This window comes from Sardina pilchardus, chromosome 11 (assembly GCF_963854185.1).
Source record: "Sardina pilchardus chromosome 11, fSarPil1.1, whole genome shotgun sequence".
NCBI classification, from domain to species: domain Eukaryota; kingdom Metazoa; phylum Chordata; class Actinopteri; order Clupeiformes; family Clupeidae; genus Sardina; species Sardina pilchardus.
In genome coordinates, this window is record NC_085004.1 from 31,700,445 (window position 1) to 31,719,393 (window position 18,949).

General features: G+C 40.8%; 1 protein-coding gene across 4 annotated transcripts; it reads right to left on the minus strand.

The window, feature by feature from the left end:
- Positions 1-275: 275 nt before the first annotated feature.
- syt13 (synaptotagmin XIII) lies at positions 276-18,867 on the minus strand. 4 transcript variants are annotated; one of them, XM_062549660.1, is made up of 8 exons: positions 16,061-18,867; positions 15,652-15,832; positions 9,647-9,866; positions 9,298-9,405; positions 8,973-9,110; positions 6,243-6,556; positions 3,519-3,642; positions 276-2,377 (listed from the first exon to the last, which is right to left on the minus strand). In XM_062549660.1, the coding sequence occupies exons 1-8, from the start codon at positions 16,186-16,188 to the stop codon at positions 2,073-2,075; spliced, it is 1,518 nt and encodes a 505-aa protein (XP_062405644.1). In that variant the 5' UTR covers positions 16,189-18,867; the 3' UTR covers positions 276-2,072. The 4 variants fall into 4 exon arrangements, with proteins under 4 accessions (XP_062405644.1, XP_062405643.1, XP_062405645.1 ...); XM_062549659.1 differs by having other exon boundaries at positions 15,652-15,835; XM_062549661.1 differs by lacking the exon at positions 9,298-9,405 and having other exon boundaries at positions 15,652-15,862.
- Positions 18,868-18,949: the final 82 nt, after the last annotated feature.

Below are 18,949 nucleotides of genomic sequence, written 5' to 3' on the forward strand. Positions count from 1 at the left end.
AATATTTGCTGCAGCTGCCATCAGATTTGACTTGAGCTAACGAGCGTTGTGATGGCAGGGTAAAGGCTGCATCAGAAGGTCCTGTGTCCTGTAAGCAGTGGAGACAAAATGGCTGAAAGGGCTGAATAGCGACATAGCCACATTACCACCTCAAATGGGCATTAATGACAACCAACTAACTACAGGGTAAGATTAAACTGAATTAGATCCCATGTTAAAACATCACCAATATCCCTTATGAACTTAGAAAGTAGCACAAAAGTATGGAAGAAGTATGCAGACAGCTGATATGTTTATTTTATTCAACTGTGGTACATATAACCTCCTAAACTACTTTTTGTGATATTAGGAAACAGAAGAACACTACTGCTTCTACACATATTGCTACTATATTTCAGAAGTGTCAAACCGATTACGGTACATTATGTAAATCAAGCCTGTGAGAAATTATTCAACCTTTTCCCGAAAACGTACTGGCACCAAAGCCTTCGACTAAAGACTGAATAACTCTTGTGTTCATAAGGTCTGACATCTCCTTAGAGAGGGAGAATAAATTTGGCCTTCAAGCACAGTACACTGGAAAGCGTGACAGGATTGTTTAAGCAGCTTGGGCTGAACCAGCAAGCTCTTCTGCAGATCTGTATACCCAGACACATAAGACGGAGTAATGTCTCCTTTACAATTTACATCACACTACAGCTGATTGAACAATAGTCAGGGAACAAAAATAATGACATTGAGGAAAGATAAATGATCTGTATGAGGTTTGGTAGGTTAGGACACAGACATGACAATCTCAAGATCACTCTTGAAAGACCAAGCAATAACTCAATCAATAATGCTGCTTTCAACAGACAATAAGCACTTAAAAACATAGCAGGTTTTATGCCCTGAAGCTGGCTAAATAGTGTATGGATATACTGTAACATGCAGAGATACTTGTCTCTCCATATAGGGTCACTGTAGTTCAACGAGGTGCTGGTGGAAATCATGAAAAGATCAGAGCAGCTGATCGCTGTGAGCATGTTTCATATGCTTTTGTTTTTCGTATGCTTGATTAATATAATCGTTTTTTTTCATACTGGACACCAGAGGAACCTTTTATTAACATTCCGGTAACTTACTGCTTAGCTTGCTGATTAGGGAGCTAATCTTGGGTTTAGACACCTATAGGCCAGATTACATACGCACAATAACATCGTTTTGACTTGACAGAGTAGGCTACCATACACTGATCCATTTTCTTATATTTGCTAAATAATACAAACCTAAAGGTAAGAGGTGCTGTTACCTTGTTTATTTGTTCTGTAAAATTCAGCTTCAAATCACAGGTTTTTTAAAAAAAATATTGTATGTGATACTAGGCCGAAAGATTTAGTATTGGGCAGTAATACATACCAATAGGCCTGGATTGTTTTTTTTGCAAAGCATTTGTGCGATTGCCTGGCAGATGCCCAAGCAAGCACTTAACCTTGAATAGGATGGATGGCAGGAGACGCATGAGATATCAGCCATCTCTTTATTAAGCCATAGTGTATGTGACCAGCTTCTAGGGTCTAAAAGACTCCTTGTTTAAAGTGGTGTGTTTATCTTTAAATATTCACAATTTGAATCCTGGCAACTTTGTGTATGATAAAAATGTGACAGGATGAACATGGCTGATAATGGCAAGATAAAAATATAAATATATATTTGATATTTATATACAGTATATATTTGTAGAGAATATTAACTGACACAACACTTACATAAGGGCTGATATCAGTAGGCCACTCTAAACTCATAGCAGGATTGTCTAGCCATGATTCACTTTCGTGTCCCAGTCACTAACCAATATGTGATAAGACCCCTTCAAATAATTGCACATGGAATAGAAACACAAAGCAAATGTTACAAAAATTTGACATGTCTGAATCAGGTAACTGTGCATGTTTGGGTCCATTCTTCACAGTGTGCAAAATGAGTGCCTGTGAGAACCCAAGTGAAGGACGGCACAAGCACAAGCCAAGAGGACAGTATGCAGCTGCTCAGGCCTGTGAGTGGTGATGAGTTGGGAGAGCATGAGGAAGGTCTCAGACAAAGAGAGGATGCCACATAGCGATCTGCTTGCGGGGGTTGTCAAACATCTGCTGCCAGTGCTGAAGGCCGGTGCCAGAGGCCTGAAGACCCAGCTGGCAGTGGCCAAGGGGCTCCAGCTGTCCCTGTCCAGTCTGGTTAAACACCTCCAAGTCCAAGCTGGACTTGGCCAGCATCTCCCGGGGAACCTCCAGCATCATCATCTCATTCCAGACAGGGTTGATCTTGTGCTTGACTCGTCGCGTCTGCTTCTTCTTCAGCTTGGTGGACTGGTGCTTCAGGGCCAGCTTCACAGAAAGGTCTGAGGACAGAATGGAGAATTAAAGAACAGGGAACACCGTTCTACTGAAATCAGTCAATCAATGGATGGTTATGTTACTTGCATATTGCAATATGATGAGTCCTTGAGTTAACCTTTATTGTGAAGTTACATTTGAGGATGGAGATAATTTCATCATCATATACAGTACGTTTGGAAACGTTGAAGATTACATGTTCTCCATGATAAGACACAAAGAGGGGGAAGTAAGTATTGAACATGTCAAAGAGGGGGAAGTAAGTATTGAACATGTCAACATTTTTTCTGTAAGTACTGTATACCTCCAGTGAGGCTATTGACATGAAATGTCCACACATATATTAAATAAGCCATAAATAAAGTTATGTAGAATAAAGTGGAATGACACACATATATTAAATAAGCCAAACATTAACGTCCATAAATAAAGTTATGTAGAATAAAGTGGAATGACACAGGACAAAAGTATTGAACACGCCAACTGACATTTCTTAAAGCCTTTCTTTGTAATAACATTTCCTGCATGACGAAACTAATAAGTTGCAGTATTCAGATGTGATTTTGGGCCATTCTTCTAAACAGATAGTCTTTAATTATTGAAGATTCCAGGGGCCCCTCTTGTCAATCCTTGTGAAAAAAACATGTTATAGCCCATCAATATACTAACCCAGCCAGCTTATATTAGTTTGCACAGATAGGAGGGATGATTACTCTCTAACGGATCACAGCTCATTCCTTGCCTTTCCTCGCCTTGGGTGCACTGCTTTTTTCTCAGCATGCATGTTCAACATGTTTTTCCTGTCATTCCATTTTATTACACACAACTGTATTCATGGACTTTAAATGAATTGGTTAGAACAAAAAATCTCAAGCGCTTAATGAAGTTTCATGCCAGGCTGTGTGAAACAAGCGGTTGGAATAACTTCCGGACTTCAAAACATTACCAACCCACATTACCAAACCACACTGTATCACACAAGTACTTCAACACGTGAACAGTCAAAACATTACCAACCCACACTGTATCACACAAGTACTTTAACACGTAAACAGTCCATTTCTAGCAGTTCCTAAAACCTCCCTGTTGATTTGATTTATGCTAACAGACAGAAATAACTGAGCGTGTGCCTGCATGTGCGCTTACCTATGTTGTTCTTCAGCCTGTCGGACTGGAGGCCTCTGGCCTTCATCACCACCACACCCAGCCTGTTAGCGGCCGGCAGGTAGCTGATGGACAAGAGCATCTCACCTGCAGACGCGGCCACCTCCTGTTGTTTGGAGTAAACACACACTTCTAATTAATAAGGCATGAGAGAACATTCCATCATAATTCATGCTGAAGGTCACTGAGAGACAATACAAGTGGACAGCACATGCATCTGCAGCAATGATGACTGGCCTCATGCTAAATGTCAAACAGTTTCTGTTCTGGCTAGTGCGCTCATCAATGAATATGTATGAAGAGGTCCCAAACTGAATAGGTTATCAGCGAATATGAATGAGGTTGGTAACTTTCAGGTGTACTACGTACACAGATGGACAAATCACATGATTTTAGTCATAAATGTATTTTGCCATGAACTGATTAAATTAACACAATACATTGCTTCAACTACTGATGTGAAATGTGTACATTTTACATAATGCACCCCTACCCCCCCGTCCCCCCGTCCCTCAATGAGCAATGATTTCTGTACACAGTCACACTGTGGAATCCAAGAAAATTAGAACATGTCCATTTCCCTCTGAAAACAATTTCGCGTTTCCATTTACAGAGAGAAACATTGTTATCAGAGAGATCTTTTATCCATTTTAAAAACAGGAAAAGAGGTTTTATTAATGTAAGACTGCTAGGAGGTCACAGAGGACCTTGATTAAAATAGGTTGAGGACATATCTCTTTCAAACCTGCACAGCATAGATGATTTCATCACTAAGGAGGAGACTCAAAAGGGATCATGCCACAAGAATAAGATGTGGATACTTATGCAATGTGGGGTACTTAATGAGTGTAAGTACACATTGATTTAGACTGAGTTAAACTGCTGTGTTGTATTTAGAGTTAGTGTTAGAGTTTATTAGAGTTAAAATGTAAAATGTAAAAGATAAAAGCAGCTGTCAGGAGTTGTCTCTTAATAATACAATGGTAAACGTTATTGGCCAAATTTGATTTCATTATGGAACAGGGCGAATAAGCCTGCTGTGAACCCAAGGAGCGCCTCTCTCTGTACTGCCTGCTCTGAATGCACTCAAGAGAATTGATGATGATGTCATTGATTTCCTATTTCAATCTCCGCTACATACTGTATACTCCAATGAGACCGATACAATTACACTTGGGAAAGCAAACACACTGTGACCTAATTGTGAAATCTATTTTGCGCTTTATATCATGTTTTGAAGGCATGTTATGAAGAGAAGACATTTCAAAAATATATATGACTCAGAATGTTGAATTTGCATGTTCGACTCCTCTGGTCCATCTGCTGTCTCCTCCGTGTCATTTTTAAATAAGGAAACGGGAGCCTCTGGATGCACAAACTGTTCAATCATTTATGGCCATGCTTCACACTTACGCAGCACTTGCGTCACAGCCCTCCCCGCTTGCCAATCCCACCTTCCTGCCTCCTCACCTTCTGTCCTCCTAGGGGACGCTAGTCTACTACCTCACATCCTCTATTACCTCACATCCTCTACTACACACACTTGATTTCGCCAAGCCGTAAATCAACTTAAATTCAGCTGTGATTTTATTTCTCAGCCGTTAGAATTCAACCTTCAGAATCCACTGTTCTTGAACAGAACACACGCATCTGTGATTCCTCGCGGCGCATCTATGAAACAAAAAAGAGGGAAGAGCGCCCTGAGGGATTCTGGGATGACGCACGCACACGTCTCTTGCCTGCGGAGCTCCCACTTGCTGTCGACCGTCGACAGGGCAGGACAGAGCAGGGCTTGGTGGGAGGACAGGTGGATGTTTGCACACACACACACACACACACACACACACACACACACACCCCACGTATGCCTCATTAGATACTGATCTGTGAGTAGAAGGACGATGGCAAGAACAGCTTGGTAAATAAATGCTGTTGTAAAAGGACCAATTTCTGCCCCTTTTATTCGAAAATTTGAAAACAAAGAGTATTCCTGTCTGTCTACTGTATGTATTAACAATAAATTGAGAATTCTCGTTGCAAAATCAAAATTCCACTGGAGCTCCAAGTGGTTTTGAACACACAGCCTTACTGCGCTGTTTACAGCTCTTCAAACCACTGTACAATGCCATAATTTACATACCCTTATGGAGTGGGTACCTGTGTTTCTTTAGGAGTCTCCCATCTTTGTTTTTATAGAAATTAATATTATGTGTGAAAATAGGGCTCGGGCGGTAATAGGTCACTTGTGTGACATCAGAAATGTCTGTCCATTCCCACTCCTCCTGGCTGGATTACATGTCCCAACAGAATAGAGGGGAAACAGAGCTGCTGCTGTGGAGGGTTTATATGACCTCTTCATCTAAACGCAGTGTACTAAAATAGTTTCAACATGATTAACATCTAGATGAGAGAGTAATCACACACAAATGTACAGTATACACTCATCCTCAAGCTACATGTACATGCAGCTTCAAAACAAAAATGATTGAAGACAAACCTCTATCCTCATCAATAGCTTGTGAGCATAGATGATCACAGAGCACCTCCACTGGAACATGCATTGGGCATTTTAATTTATCTTCACACTCTAATTTTATGTGTTTTGAATGTTAGTAATAGACATGGCATTGCACAGTATAATGCACTGGTAGTTGCCTTGGATACTACTAGAACTGTGGGGCAGTTCGTTGATGAGGTGGACAGTACCTGTTTTGGAGGTTGAAGGTCAACCCAGCAGTCTGCATCTGACATCATGCCCACGTCGGCCAGCTTAAACCTCATGGCCCCCAGGTTGGTGTTGCGGGAGAACCGGTCACAGCTGTGGAGGGACAGAGACACCTCTCCCTCCACCTGGTAGCCGTCTGGCAGGGGGAAGATCAGCTCTTCTCCCCACTGAACATGATCCAGGAGCCGGCGCACGGAGGTCTGAGCCTGCCGCTCCCGCTCCCTCTCCCGCCCCTCCACGCTCAACAGGCCGGCCACATAGCCCTCCACGCCGGCCTCCACCGCCACATGCTCCGCTGTGAGGACAACCACAGAGTGAAGAGCTGCAGTGCTCACTGTGTGTGTGTGTGTGTGTGTGTGTGTGTGTGTGTGTGTGTGTGTGTGGAGGACAATCAGAGAGGGAAGAGCTGCAGTGCTCACTGTGTGTGTGTGTGTGTGTGTGTGTGTGTGTGGTGGAGGAGAGAGGTGGAAGACACCTCTTGAATCTGTGCCCACACATTAGCAAGAGAAATTGTGAATTAATGCTTCAACAACAGCACACAAATAACTGAATTTAACTCAACAAATCAAAAACATATATCTGTACTTTGTTAAAAAATAGTATGTTGTGTGAACTATATCATATATGAACCAAGACAGGCTATTATGGCCCCAGCCGTGGCGCAACTGGCTGGGGCACCTGCACCGCACGCCGGCGACCCGGGTTCGATTCCCGCCCCGTGGTCCTTTCTGGATCCCACCCCTGCTCTCTCTCCCACTCGCTTCCTGTCATTCACTCTACTGTCCTGTCCAATTAAAGGCATAAAAAAAAAAAAAAAAAAGCCCAAAAAAATAACCTTTAAAAAAAGAAAAAGACAGGCTATTATGATCAATATGAGAAAAATATTTTCTCACAATACAGAAAAACAGTAACAACAGTCACACATCATTACAAATGCATAGCAGCATCTTGTTCCCTCGGGGAAGGAAGTGTCATTTGAATTATCTAATCCAACCAAGCAAAACTAATACACAAGATTTGCGGACTAACTGCATTGAGCACTAGGAGGAAAATATTGGAATCTTTATATCTTTATGCTAATGTTGTTCAATGGAGTGATTTTGCTGCGATAATATATAGCCTTATCCCAATTTATGTTTTGTTTCACACACAGACAGCATTTTTGGGATTATATCTCTACCATAGTTTTAGCCGCAGCTTATACATTGATTTTGCAAAATTTCTTCAGCTGTGAGGTTAATACACACGAGCAGTTCATGTGGTATTGATATGGTTTTGTTTCTTTTAACTTAATAAAACACTGTTTAAACTCAATGTGTACACATTACAGAGGACTACACAGGATAATAAACAGGAAATGACTGTAAGGCACTCTTTTTTAGAGAGGCTGCAATCTCAACACCCTCGTTTGGTATGTTGTAGGCCTTGGGAATATGATCATGAATTACATCGTAGAAGATGTAGTGTGGACGTTGTCATGCCGACAGATACATTCAAGTGTCACTGCATTCTGAAGGTGATGACGGCTCGAGGCACTCTCAGTTGGAAAGAATGTGTGCGCATATCTAATTAGCTGTGTGTGGTGGTACTGCTATGCTGACCTTTATGTCAGTCATTTGAGTGGACAAGCATTCTTGCGATAATGCAAACACAAACAGAAATACCAGAAATAACAGTCAACAGATTATCAAGACCATTGAGGACATTTTGACAGCTGAGTGCTAAAGACTGTTTTACTGAATGTTATTCATTTCTATGTGAGCTCCACTGTAGGCTACACGTGAGGATAATGTAGCATGTTATTCATTTCTATGTGTGCTCCACTGTAGGCTACACGTGAGGATAATGTAGCATGTTATTCATTTCTATGTGTGCTCCACTGTAGGCTACACATGAGGATAATGTAGCATACATGCTATAAAGCCGAAATAGCCTGATAATGCATTCAGTGACTCTGATTCTGGCTGTTTAAGCTACTAGCTTACTATACTGTATATAGTGGGGAGAACATGTATTTGATACCATGCTAAAGTTGCCTAAAAAGAGGAATATAAAATCATCATTTGACAACTGATCTTAATGTCTTAATTAAAAAAATTAGTACAAATCAAACCGCTAAGGACACAAATTTTCTTTGTGACTGAAGAATGTATCGTAAAGAAATAAATGTTCTTCCTTAAATGCTAGGGGGCATAAGTATTTGACCCCTATGTTAAATTCCCATAGGAGCAGGAGGATTTTTTAATATGTTTTTATTTGGCCAGCTATTTCATGGATCCAGGATATTATGCATCCTGATAAAGTTCCCTTGGCCTTTGGAATTAACATAGCCCCACATCATCACATGCCCTTCACCATAGCTAGAAATTGGCATGGTGCTTTTTCCAGTTCGCCTATTAGCCTGTTTGATGCTCATTGAGCTCAATGCAAATCAAACAGGCTAATAGGCGAACTGAAAAAAGCACCATGCCAATCTGTAGCTATGGTGAAGGGCATGTGATGATGTGGGGCTATTTTGATTAAATACACCCAAACACCTGCTGTTTTGTGGAGTATTGGAGTATTGTGTGTAGAGTGATGAGGAAAAAAAAAATAATTGAATGTGTTTGAAGATGAGTCTGAAACATAACAAAATATGGAAACTTGAAAGGGTCTGAAAACGTTGTGGTTGCACATGTACTGTGTGTGGGACTAAAGAGCTGCTGGCTCACCTTCTATGACTGTGACATGCAGCTTTCTGTGTTGCACACTGTAGGTGAGAGAGAAGTGCAGCTTGGGATGGAGGATGGAGGTACTCGTGGTCATCCCATTGCTCAGCTCGGAGCCAGAGGGCGTGCCCTCCGTGGAATCTGGAAAAGAGGGACCAACGCCGACATCGGATTCAGTTACAGTGTTCTGCCATTTGATAATTATCCCATTTTTTAAATCTGATATAGGGGTTTATATTGAAAATGTAGAAGTGCAACACAATACACCATCGCTCTAAATCTGATATAGGGGTTAATATTAACAATGTAGAAGTGCAACACAATACACCATCGCTCTTAGCTCCACACGCTGTCTGTCCAATGCCCTGACTCTGTAACTGATCCGCATTAGTTACTCTGTATCTGGAGGCTTCGTTTGTCAATTCTGCAGCGGTAACTGAGTATCATTGCAAGCACAAAAAACATTTAGAGTCCATAATATATAATGATAGTGTATGTGTGCTGTCACACAGCATTGCCTACAGTGGGCAACAGTGAATCTTTTTATAAACAGGATTAGTTACAGTTAGTGAACAGTATAGAATAACAGTGTATTGATAAGGGATCAGGTAAAGCACATTTGATTAATGCTGTTTATAAGATTGCTACCCAGTTGAATTCTGAGATGATTTATTTACCCTCTCTGGGGATGGCAAAGACTTCTTCTGGCCCATCCGTTGCTTGGTTACAAGCATCAGACTCTTTGGCAGTTTCCTTCGGTGGTGTTTGTTTTGTTTGTCCAAGGTCAGCACAGTTTAAGACTTCAGGTGAGGTGACTGATGGTGTAGGTTTGTAGATTTTGGGGAAATTCAGCAGGGCTTTTGGCTGAATTGGTTCTGTGGATTTCTCCACTCTGAACTGAAAGAATATGAGAAAAGAAGTATGGCTGTGTTATACAATACAGACAGGAAATGCTTTCAACAATAAGTCAAGGTCCTTGTTTCTAGTCACTGGTCACACACACACACACACACACACACACACACACACACACACACACACACACACACACACACACACACACACACACACACACACACACACACACACACACACACACACACACACACACACACACACACACACACACACACACACACACATTTGCGCTAATAATAATTAATAATATACTGTACAGCATATTGTCTGCAAATGATCTGTATAGTCTTGAGAGTGTCATACGATTGGCCCCGCCAGAAAAGAAGCCAAGAAATACAAACAAGACGCATTCTTATCCCACAGAATAGTCTCCACTTTCACACATATTCTTATCCCACAGAATAGTCTCCACTTTCAAACTCCTACTGAGAGTAGCTGGAGAAGGACTGTAGAAGTGACATTTCAATGCACTCCAGGAGAGCGTGAATGGAGCTATGCAGATTTGCTGAAGATGAGCCTTGCTCAAGATCACATCTTTCAAATATGTTTCCACACACACTACACAGACCTACAGCACACTGTTGAGCTCTTGCGTAGACCCCCTCTAGAGTGGCTGAGTCATTCATATCTTCATCACAGAGTCATGTCGGTATGCAGTATTTCTGCATTAGTGCCCATTTTCTCTCACTGAGGCAACATGGTGTTCAAGAGGTTAGATGGATAGCACAGAAGTTTGAAGACAAATGGACTCATAATGGAGTCAGACGGTGAGAACAGGTCTCCAACAACTAAGATGTAGATCAGGAGAGCCAAAATAAACAACTGCAATGTGAAGGCGGGTATCAAGTCAAGTCAAGTCAAGTCAATTGTATTATCCCACAGGGGGAACTTAGTTGTAGCCAGGTGTTAGGAACACATAACAAAGGACACAAAATACAAACTAATAAATAAAAATGAAGACAACAATTACAACACAGATAGACATGGACCAGTACATAAAATAAAATACAGTGCAAGATCACTCCACGGAGAGGCCAAGATGAGCAATAGTCCAAAAGTACAGTGTGCAACAGGAGCATAAAGTGCAATAGTGACATCATTTGTGCAAATTCAGCATGTTAATTGCAGTACATACAAAGGAGAGTTGATAATGTTTAGTCCTGTGGGTGGGAACTCCATATATTCTACCTGAGGGTAGAAGCACAAACTCGCTATAGAGGGGATGGTCAACACAGTCCAAAATGGCCAGAGCCTTCCTAAGGACATGACGGGCATCTTACAGACTACATAAATTCACAGATGGGTATTAGATTTACTCCAGAGGGCACAACCTTACATCATCACCGTGTGGGGGAGAAACTGACTTGAAGGAAGACATCACAAAAGAAAGATATAAGCGTAGATACTGTAGAAAATTAACAGTAGGCTACTCGGCTACACTTGTCATCAAGGAATATTTCCTTCATTCAAATAGACTCAATAGACAGTGGTATTACAAAGACATCCTCTGAAGTGGACAATTATATACAACTACAATCTGTAGAACAGATATGACTGGATTAGCAGACTGTATGCCCAAAAGTGTCTAGGCTAACCTCTTTCTAGCATTTACGGTCTCATTAGAACCATCAGACCCAGAAAATGCTTTGGCTGCTGATGTTTCTGATAGATTATAGAAAATAGATAATAACTACCAATCCAACTGGCTAGTCACCATAATGTGCCTGTTAATCAAAATTATGTTCTCTATTCAGACTCTTGAAGATGTAATGACTTTTGAGGGTGAATGGGAAGGCTGAAGTTTGCAACCAACACAACAGGCGTTCGACTCGTCACATTTACGTAACGTAACTCGCTAGCCTACTGCACTCAACCGCATACTGATGTTGATACAGTAGTAAGTGGTTCAGTGGAATTCTGATGGAATTTGGTTCATTCTAATTTCATTCATCAACAAACCAAGGATTTGATTAAGAAAAATGTTGTTAAAAATCAAACAACATAATTGTTATTATTTTCAGGAGTTACAGCCTATGTTGGAAGTGGGGTTGGTGACACAGACAGCTTGGTGTCAACCCCCTCCCCCTGTCTGTCCATGGTACCAGACACTGATGACTGATTTATCAGTTAGAATGGTTCAAACAAATCTGCAGCTAGGGCGTCATAGAGATGTGCCCTTTCCCTTCTTCAACATGGTGACTGAATCGTGAGTGTGAGTCATGCGTTACTCCGAGACGCCATCTGTGTTCTAAAGGAGGGCCCTTGACTCAAGCTCTTGGAAATCATGTGTGTTTGGTGTGAATTGTGAATATGTTATCTGAACTGGATGATTCAACAAAGAAAATAATCATTTGCACCAACTCAAGGACATATTCTCAGTACTTCCTGTTTGTTTTGACAGCTTCTTGTCTTTTTTTAAGGTATTTTTCATTTGCACAGAAAGAGAGATGTGAATTGTGTGAACAGTGGGAAATCTCTTTCACACCTTTGATGATGCTTTGATTTACAAATAATACACTTATTGTTTATTTTCTCAAATTCAGTTTCAAAGACCTGTACATGCAACATGAAATGGAAACGTGTTTGTGAAATGGGTTAGAACTCAGGTATTATGAAAATAGTAATAGGAATATGAATAATAACAAAAAAAAACCAAAACATACATGGCACTATGTCTGCATACACATGAATAATTAATGTATTGTTTGATTGTCTCTCTGAGTTTGGAATGGAGGGTAATGTTGGTGTAGGTGTGCATCATTGAGAGGGACACGTTGAATGGTTTTTGAAATCAGCTATTTTTAGTTGTAAATGATTCTCCTCAGGCATCATACAAAACTACTCCAACAATAGGAGGCAATACTCCGAGCAAAGCTGCATCAGTTACGTCCCGGGTATCCTTCAGCCAAAACAGATCTAATAATAGAATCACTGTCCTTCAGTCCTTACAGCTGAGAACCTCTGATTAAAACAAATGGCTCCCCGCTGGCTTGCCAAATGGCAATGCTACTATTTGATCTCAAGCCATTAGCCTGAACATGGCCACAGTATTCTGTATGGCAAAATGAAATGGTAATAAAACTGAGATCTGTTTTCCAAAAACAACAAAATACCTTAAGATGTATTTAAACCCTTCATATTATGAATATTTTTAAATTATCAAATAACTTATTTTTATATTTATGATTTCTGTTGTTTCTGCATGTCTGCATGTGCAGCGGTTTAGGTTTGCACTTTGTGCATACAAAAATGTGCATTATAAATAAATGTGACTTAACCTGACTTTAATATGCAGCCTATCCCAGCGACCCTTATTAAATACATATCATAAACTGATGCTATATGAGGAGGGGATCCTTCAATAGATTCAATAGACTGGGTAACAGAGTACCATTGGAGGTCTGTATGATCATTAGCAACTGTTCTTGGTGGTGATACACTGTGATAGGGACATTGCAGTGGCAAGCCATCAAGGTGCTTCTCTCTGTTTCCATTGTGGACACCTGGATGCCGTTTTCTAAACACAGCCACTGAAACACTACAATATGCGGCCAGACAATCACAATCAGACAAACATTGGTGTGGAGAGGCCATGTGTCAAAATGCAATGCTGAAAATGGTTTCATCTACAGCCAACATGCAGCTATATGCAGATAATGGTGGACAGAGACACTCAAGGTAGTGATATAAGGGATATACTGTATATTGTGTCCTTGTGCTGATTTCTATAGCCAACTAGATGCAGATATGCAGTCATCTTCAACAGGTAAAGACTGCGATTAGGGCCCAGATATGATGTCTTTTCATATGGTATGACTAAAAAGAAAACAAAGGACGGGGATATGATCCCATTAAGCTGGAGATGTCTGCAGTCCTCACAAGTCCACCCAGTCTGGGCTGCTCTAAGCACAAAGTGATCCCCAGTCAAGTACTCACATTGGACCACCAGTTCAGCAATGAAGAACAACAGTGACCTGGCAATCTACTATTCCACAACCGCAGAAACAATTTAAATGGGCCTACAATTTATGTAAAAGCTGTTTAGCTCATGATTGTGAAACTGGCAGAGACAGTTCAATCATAACTTAATGACCACAGTAGGGAGTGGAGTAATAAAAGCTTTTTGCCCGAGTCATAACGAACTGCTCAGCTTTCCCACATGACATCAAAAATGTCATTTTCCTTCACTATCACTTAATTTGGCTACTCTTAGCTCCTTTTTCTCATTGAACTCTTTCATAAAAATGCTGCTAAACATATGAGCACAAATCACTCTTATTTTTCCACAGTCAGGTATGCCTTTGAACAGGATATTCATTTGGCATGTTAATCACACGGAATGAATTAAAGAATTAATGATTGCATCTCACAAAACAACACGCCTGGACTTACATCGGCATCACTGCATTCATACAAATAATTGAAGCACCAAAATAATGCCCAGATTATTACTGATCTGCTGTTATCCCTCAATAACGTGTGAAGAGGTAAAGGGGTATGACATAAAACAACATGATTTTATGTCATCATTATTTAGAAATGTTTTGTTTCTATTAAAGTTGGGCCTACATTTGACTCACTCATAGTAATAAAAATGACTAAGTTGTGTGGTCAAATGAATGACTCAGACCGAGTCTCAGTGGAGTCTCAATGGAGAGTCAATGGATAGAAAACACTTACAATCCTACACATCACAAATCATGTTATGGTAGCTTTATATGGCAAAGGCTAAAAGTGAAGCCTCAGACATTCTTTGTATATATTAGTTTCAGATCTATTTCACTCTTTTCATATCCTAAATGCTGTCATCATGGCTCTTCCTTAAAGGGATATTCCGCCATTTTTGGAAATACGCTCATTTTCCACCTCCCCTCGAGCAAAACAATCGATATTTACCTTGTTCCCGTTCATCCAGCCATTCTGTGAGTCTGGCGATACAACTTTTAGCTTCAGCCTAGCATAGATCACTGAATCGGATTAGACCATTAGCTTCTCGCCTGCTAGCTTCATGTTTAAAAGTGATTAAGATTTCTGATAATTTTCCCATTTAAAACGCGTCTCCTCTCAAGTTAGAAAGTGCAATAAGACCAACTGAAAATGAAACCTGGCGTTTTTCTAGGCTGATTTGACATGGAACTACACTCTCATCTGGCGTAATAATCAAGGCAACTTGCAAACGTACCATAGGCGCAGTGATATCGTACGCAGCATCTGAAAATAGTCCCCATAGACATCAAGCAGTAGTAGTGCCAGTAGCTGCAAGTTGCCTTGATTATTACGCCAGATGAGAATGTAGTTCCATGTCAAATCAGCCTAGAAAAACGGCAGGGTTCATTTTCAGTTGGTCTTATTGCACTTTCTAACTTGAGAGGACACACGTTTTAAATGGGAAAATTACCAGAAATATTAGTCACTTTTAAACATGAAGCTAGCAGGTGAGAAGCTAATGGTCTAATCCGATTCAATGATCTATGCTAGACTGAAGCTAAAAGTTGTATCGCCAGACTCACAGAATGGCTGGATGAACGGGAACAAGGTAAATATCGATTGTTTTGCTCGAGGGAAGGTGGAAAATGAGCGTATTTCCAAAAATGGCGGAATATCCCTTTAACTTCACTCTTCATCTGCTTGAAACTATGTCATCTGAACCAGATGAAACTCCTGATGGCAAAACAATAATAACAATAATAATAATAATAAAGGGCTGGTAATGACTGTCAGCTGAACCAGAAGAAGTGAGAATGTAGAGCTAATCTAGACTTACCCGCTGGAGGGAGTGCAGAACACTGGCTTTGGCCTTTTCAGGGTCAGTCCCAGCTGCACTTTCTAGTTTCCCTTTCTTACAGGATTTGCAGAGGAGAGAGAGTCCACAGAGGGTGAGGATTCCTGAAGCGGTCCCCAGGGTTGCGCCCACAAAAGCAGCCGTAGTGAAAATCATGTCGGAGCTGCTACCAAACAGAACACAAGTGAAAGTGCTGAGAAAAATGAGAAAAGAGAGGGACTGAGCAGGTGGAAGGTCAGTCTTTAGACCACATTGCAAAGAACAATCTTCACTGATCTCATTTTAGTCTGTCCTCAAAACATGAAAAACTCCCCGTAAAAATGGTCCAAATTCAAGAGATAAGAGCAGGAAGTGATGGCGTGAGAGAGATCTGAGACCCCACACTCCTCACCCCAGCGGCAGCAGCTCGCCTAATGCTGTCAGTAGTCCACTGATCCGAGAACAGACAGGAGAAGGCTTCTGTCTGTGTGCCCGCGCCTGCAGCAGGAGGGAGGAGCAGCGCCGCGCATCTCCTCTCATGAATCCAGAGCAAATAGGAGAGGGGGAGGGGACGGAGGCAGAGGAGTACAAAAGGGGAGGGCGAGAGAGAGAGAGAAGGGAAGGAGGTAGGGCTGGCTACACATACAAAAAAGAGAGAGAGAGAGAGAGAGAGAGAGAGAAAACACACAGATGCGTTGCTGATGCAGTCCCAAGAGGGACAGTCATGTGTAATGCATAATGATGACGTCAGAAGCGGCCTCCTCTCCGAGTCTCTGAGCCAGACAGGAGCCTGAAGTCAGTGCACACACAAAGCCATCTCACATGTTCACCTGTCATCACAGAGTCCCCATCTCTGAGGAAAGGCTCACAAACCCTGATCATGAGCTGTTCAAGTGGCATTCAACTTTGCAAGATATGAATCATAACGATGCATTACAATAAAAATGTCCCAATTTTTTCCTGTCCTGTTCTGTATCAAAATAATTTACATTTTAACACTTACACACACCACCTTATCATTTCACAATTGGATCACTCTATACAACAACACTGTCCAGAGGCTTTTGACAATAGGAGGCAGACACAATTGTTTTTCTGTGTTTTTTAAACTCATTAACAGTTAACATTAACAGTGGGAATGAATTTGAAAAATTACACAAAATGAAAGTGGAAAACATGCACTGATCCACAAGCAGTTGATGTTCTCTTCTCTTTCCTTATCGAGGCCAGTGAATTCTCTATCTATTCTATTTTAGACCCCTCCAACTTTTGCATTAAATATAGACGTAAATGTGTTTCCATGGAAACCCCCACACCCTCAAACTGAGCATGCCCCTTCCCTTCTTCTCTGCAGCAATCCAAGGGGGGAAGCCGTGTAGGACTATCTCAGTTGCCATTTCCAAGTTCATATTCCTTCCTAAGATGATATGATGTTAAGCTCATAAAGTTGTCTCTGAGTCACTCATACGGACACTCTTGCATCTCATGTTGTGTATGCTCACTGATATGGAGCATATGCACATCCTGCAGCATTCTCTCCTCTTTGAGGAACACACAGCCACACAATAACAGAACACAAACTGTAGGCTACCAAAACAGACATAGCTTCTCTACAGTTCCTCTTTTAATGAGCAACATACTGTAGGTCACATGTCTATACATTTGAATCATATCGGAGTCATTTGATCACTGCTCACACTAAGCGGCGCTGAAACAGTGGGTTTTTTTAGGCTAGAGTAATTAGGAGGTTGATAAAAAAAGCCCATGAATATTGCCCTCTCCACATAGCCAACAGAATGTCAAATTACACCGACAACTTTGCATTATTATTGACATTATTTTCTTCACAATAGGGTCCACCACGTGCTATATACCTTGCAAAGCAGTCAAATTTAGACTTAAAGCAAACACTAAAATAAATATTGGTTGTTGTCATTACTTATGTCTCTACTTTAAACATTAATCTAAATGTTAAGCTAATGTTTCCCTATATGTCTCTACTTTAAAGAGAAACTATGCAGGATTGGCGATTTCATCTCCAGTTTCGGTTTCGCTTTTCGTTTTCGCTCATTTTATGCTTGCATATTTCTCTGCAGAGCTTCCCCTACAGCTTTAGCATGTATATTTACACATATATAGGCAGTATATATATAAATAAATTGCAAGCGTTGTTCTTCTTGTTCCTTACACGTCTCAGACTTCCAGATGTAAACAAGGAGCGATCGCCTCCTGCACAAACTGCAAAGTTGCAATAGCGGATAGGGACACTGGGGGCGGGAGGAAATATGACTGTTTTCGATAAAACCGGATAAAACTGGTCAGTCAAGCAAAACAACGATTTCTAAGCGATTTTATGACTATGAAAAAGTTGCATAAGGTCTCTTTAAATATTTATTTAAATGTTAATATAATGTTAAAAAAACACTAAAGCTAATGATGTCCACAGACAAGGTAGAGTATGTTGCACGATTATATGAAAGTATGATGCATTGCGACATCAAAGCAAGTCAAATGTGTAGTTGCTGATGTCTCATTTCATCAAACTACAGATAGCCTGCCCTACACTGCCCGATCTGGTAAAGTTACATAGTGCGGTTATAGCCGATAGAGGGCCGCGAAGTGAAACCAGAAGTTCCTTTCGCCCTGTTACAAGTTGATGAACCGCTGAAATGATTTTGGAAACATTATTTTTAAGGTACGAAAAACTCTTTAGTGTTGCTCTAATGTATTGTTTACTGATGTCATTGTAAGTTCTCTAAGAACCAAAAACAAGTACTTAAACTAATGACTTGTGACAAATGCATTGAAGTGTGTCTATCAAAAATGCATAGAGCCAGGAAAATGAAATTGGTATAGGCTATTAATATTAAATCAGGAATTATGTATTTCAAAAACAAAAAAGGCCCAACTTACAGTGTTTTCTACCCAAGATGCTCTCTTGAGATCCGTCTGTGGGTCTTGTGTGCCACCTAGTGGTTAAAAGAAATTGTGAAAATTAGATCTATTGAAAAGTTTATAAGTTGTTATGCCTTCTGATTAAAAAAAAAAGCTCGAATTTGAAGCACAACACCACATAGCCTACTGTAGGCTTATGCCACGTGCTCTACTACATATCCTAAGCCTACAGGCCACAAAAAGCTTCAATAGGCTATCTGCAACGTTCAACATTGAGAATGATTTTTAAGTTGGTTAGAGTAACATGTTTTCAGGCATGTTGTCGTGCAATTTGTCCTACATTCGTATCCCTCTCACCACCTGCAATGTGTGAACTATTTGACAACGCAGGAACTTGCAACATCCA

What these genes read in the sequence shown, in the direction of transcription:
- syt13 (XM_062549659.1), bottom strand. Translation starts at nt 16,188, where the DNA reads ATGAGAGGAGATGCGCGGCGCTGCTCCTCCCTCCTGCTGCAGGCGCGG. An exon ending in GCATGTCACAGTCATAGAAG is followed by an intron (nt 6,557 to 8,972) that starts GTGAGCCAGCAG and finishes TTGTCCTCACAG; the next exon opens with CGGAGCATGTGGCGGTGGAG. An exon ending in ACCTTCAACCTCCAAAACAG is followed by an intron (nt 3,643 to 6,242) that starts GTACTGTCCACC and finishes TCCAAACAACAG; the next exon opens with GAGGTGGCCGCGTCTGCAGG.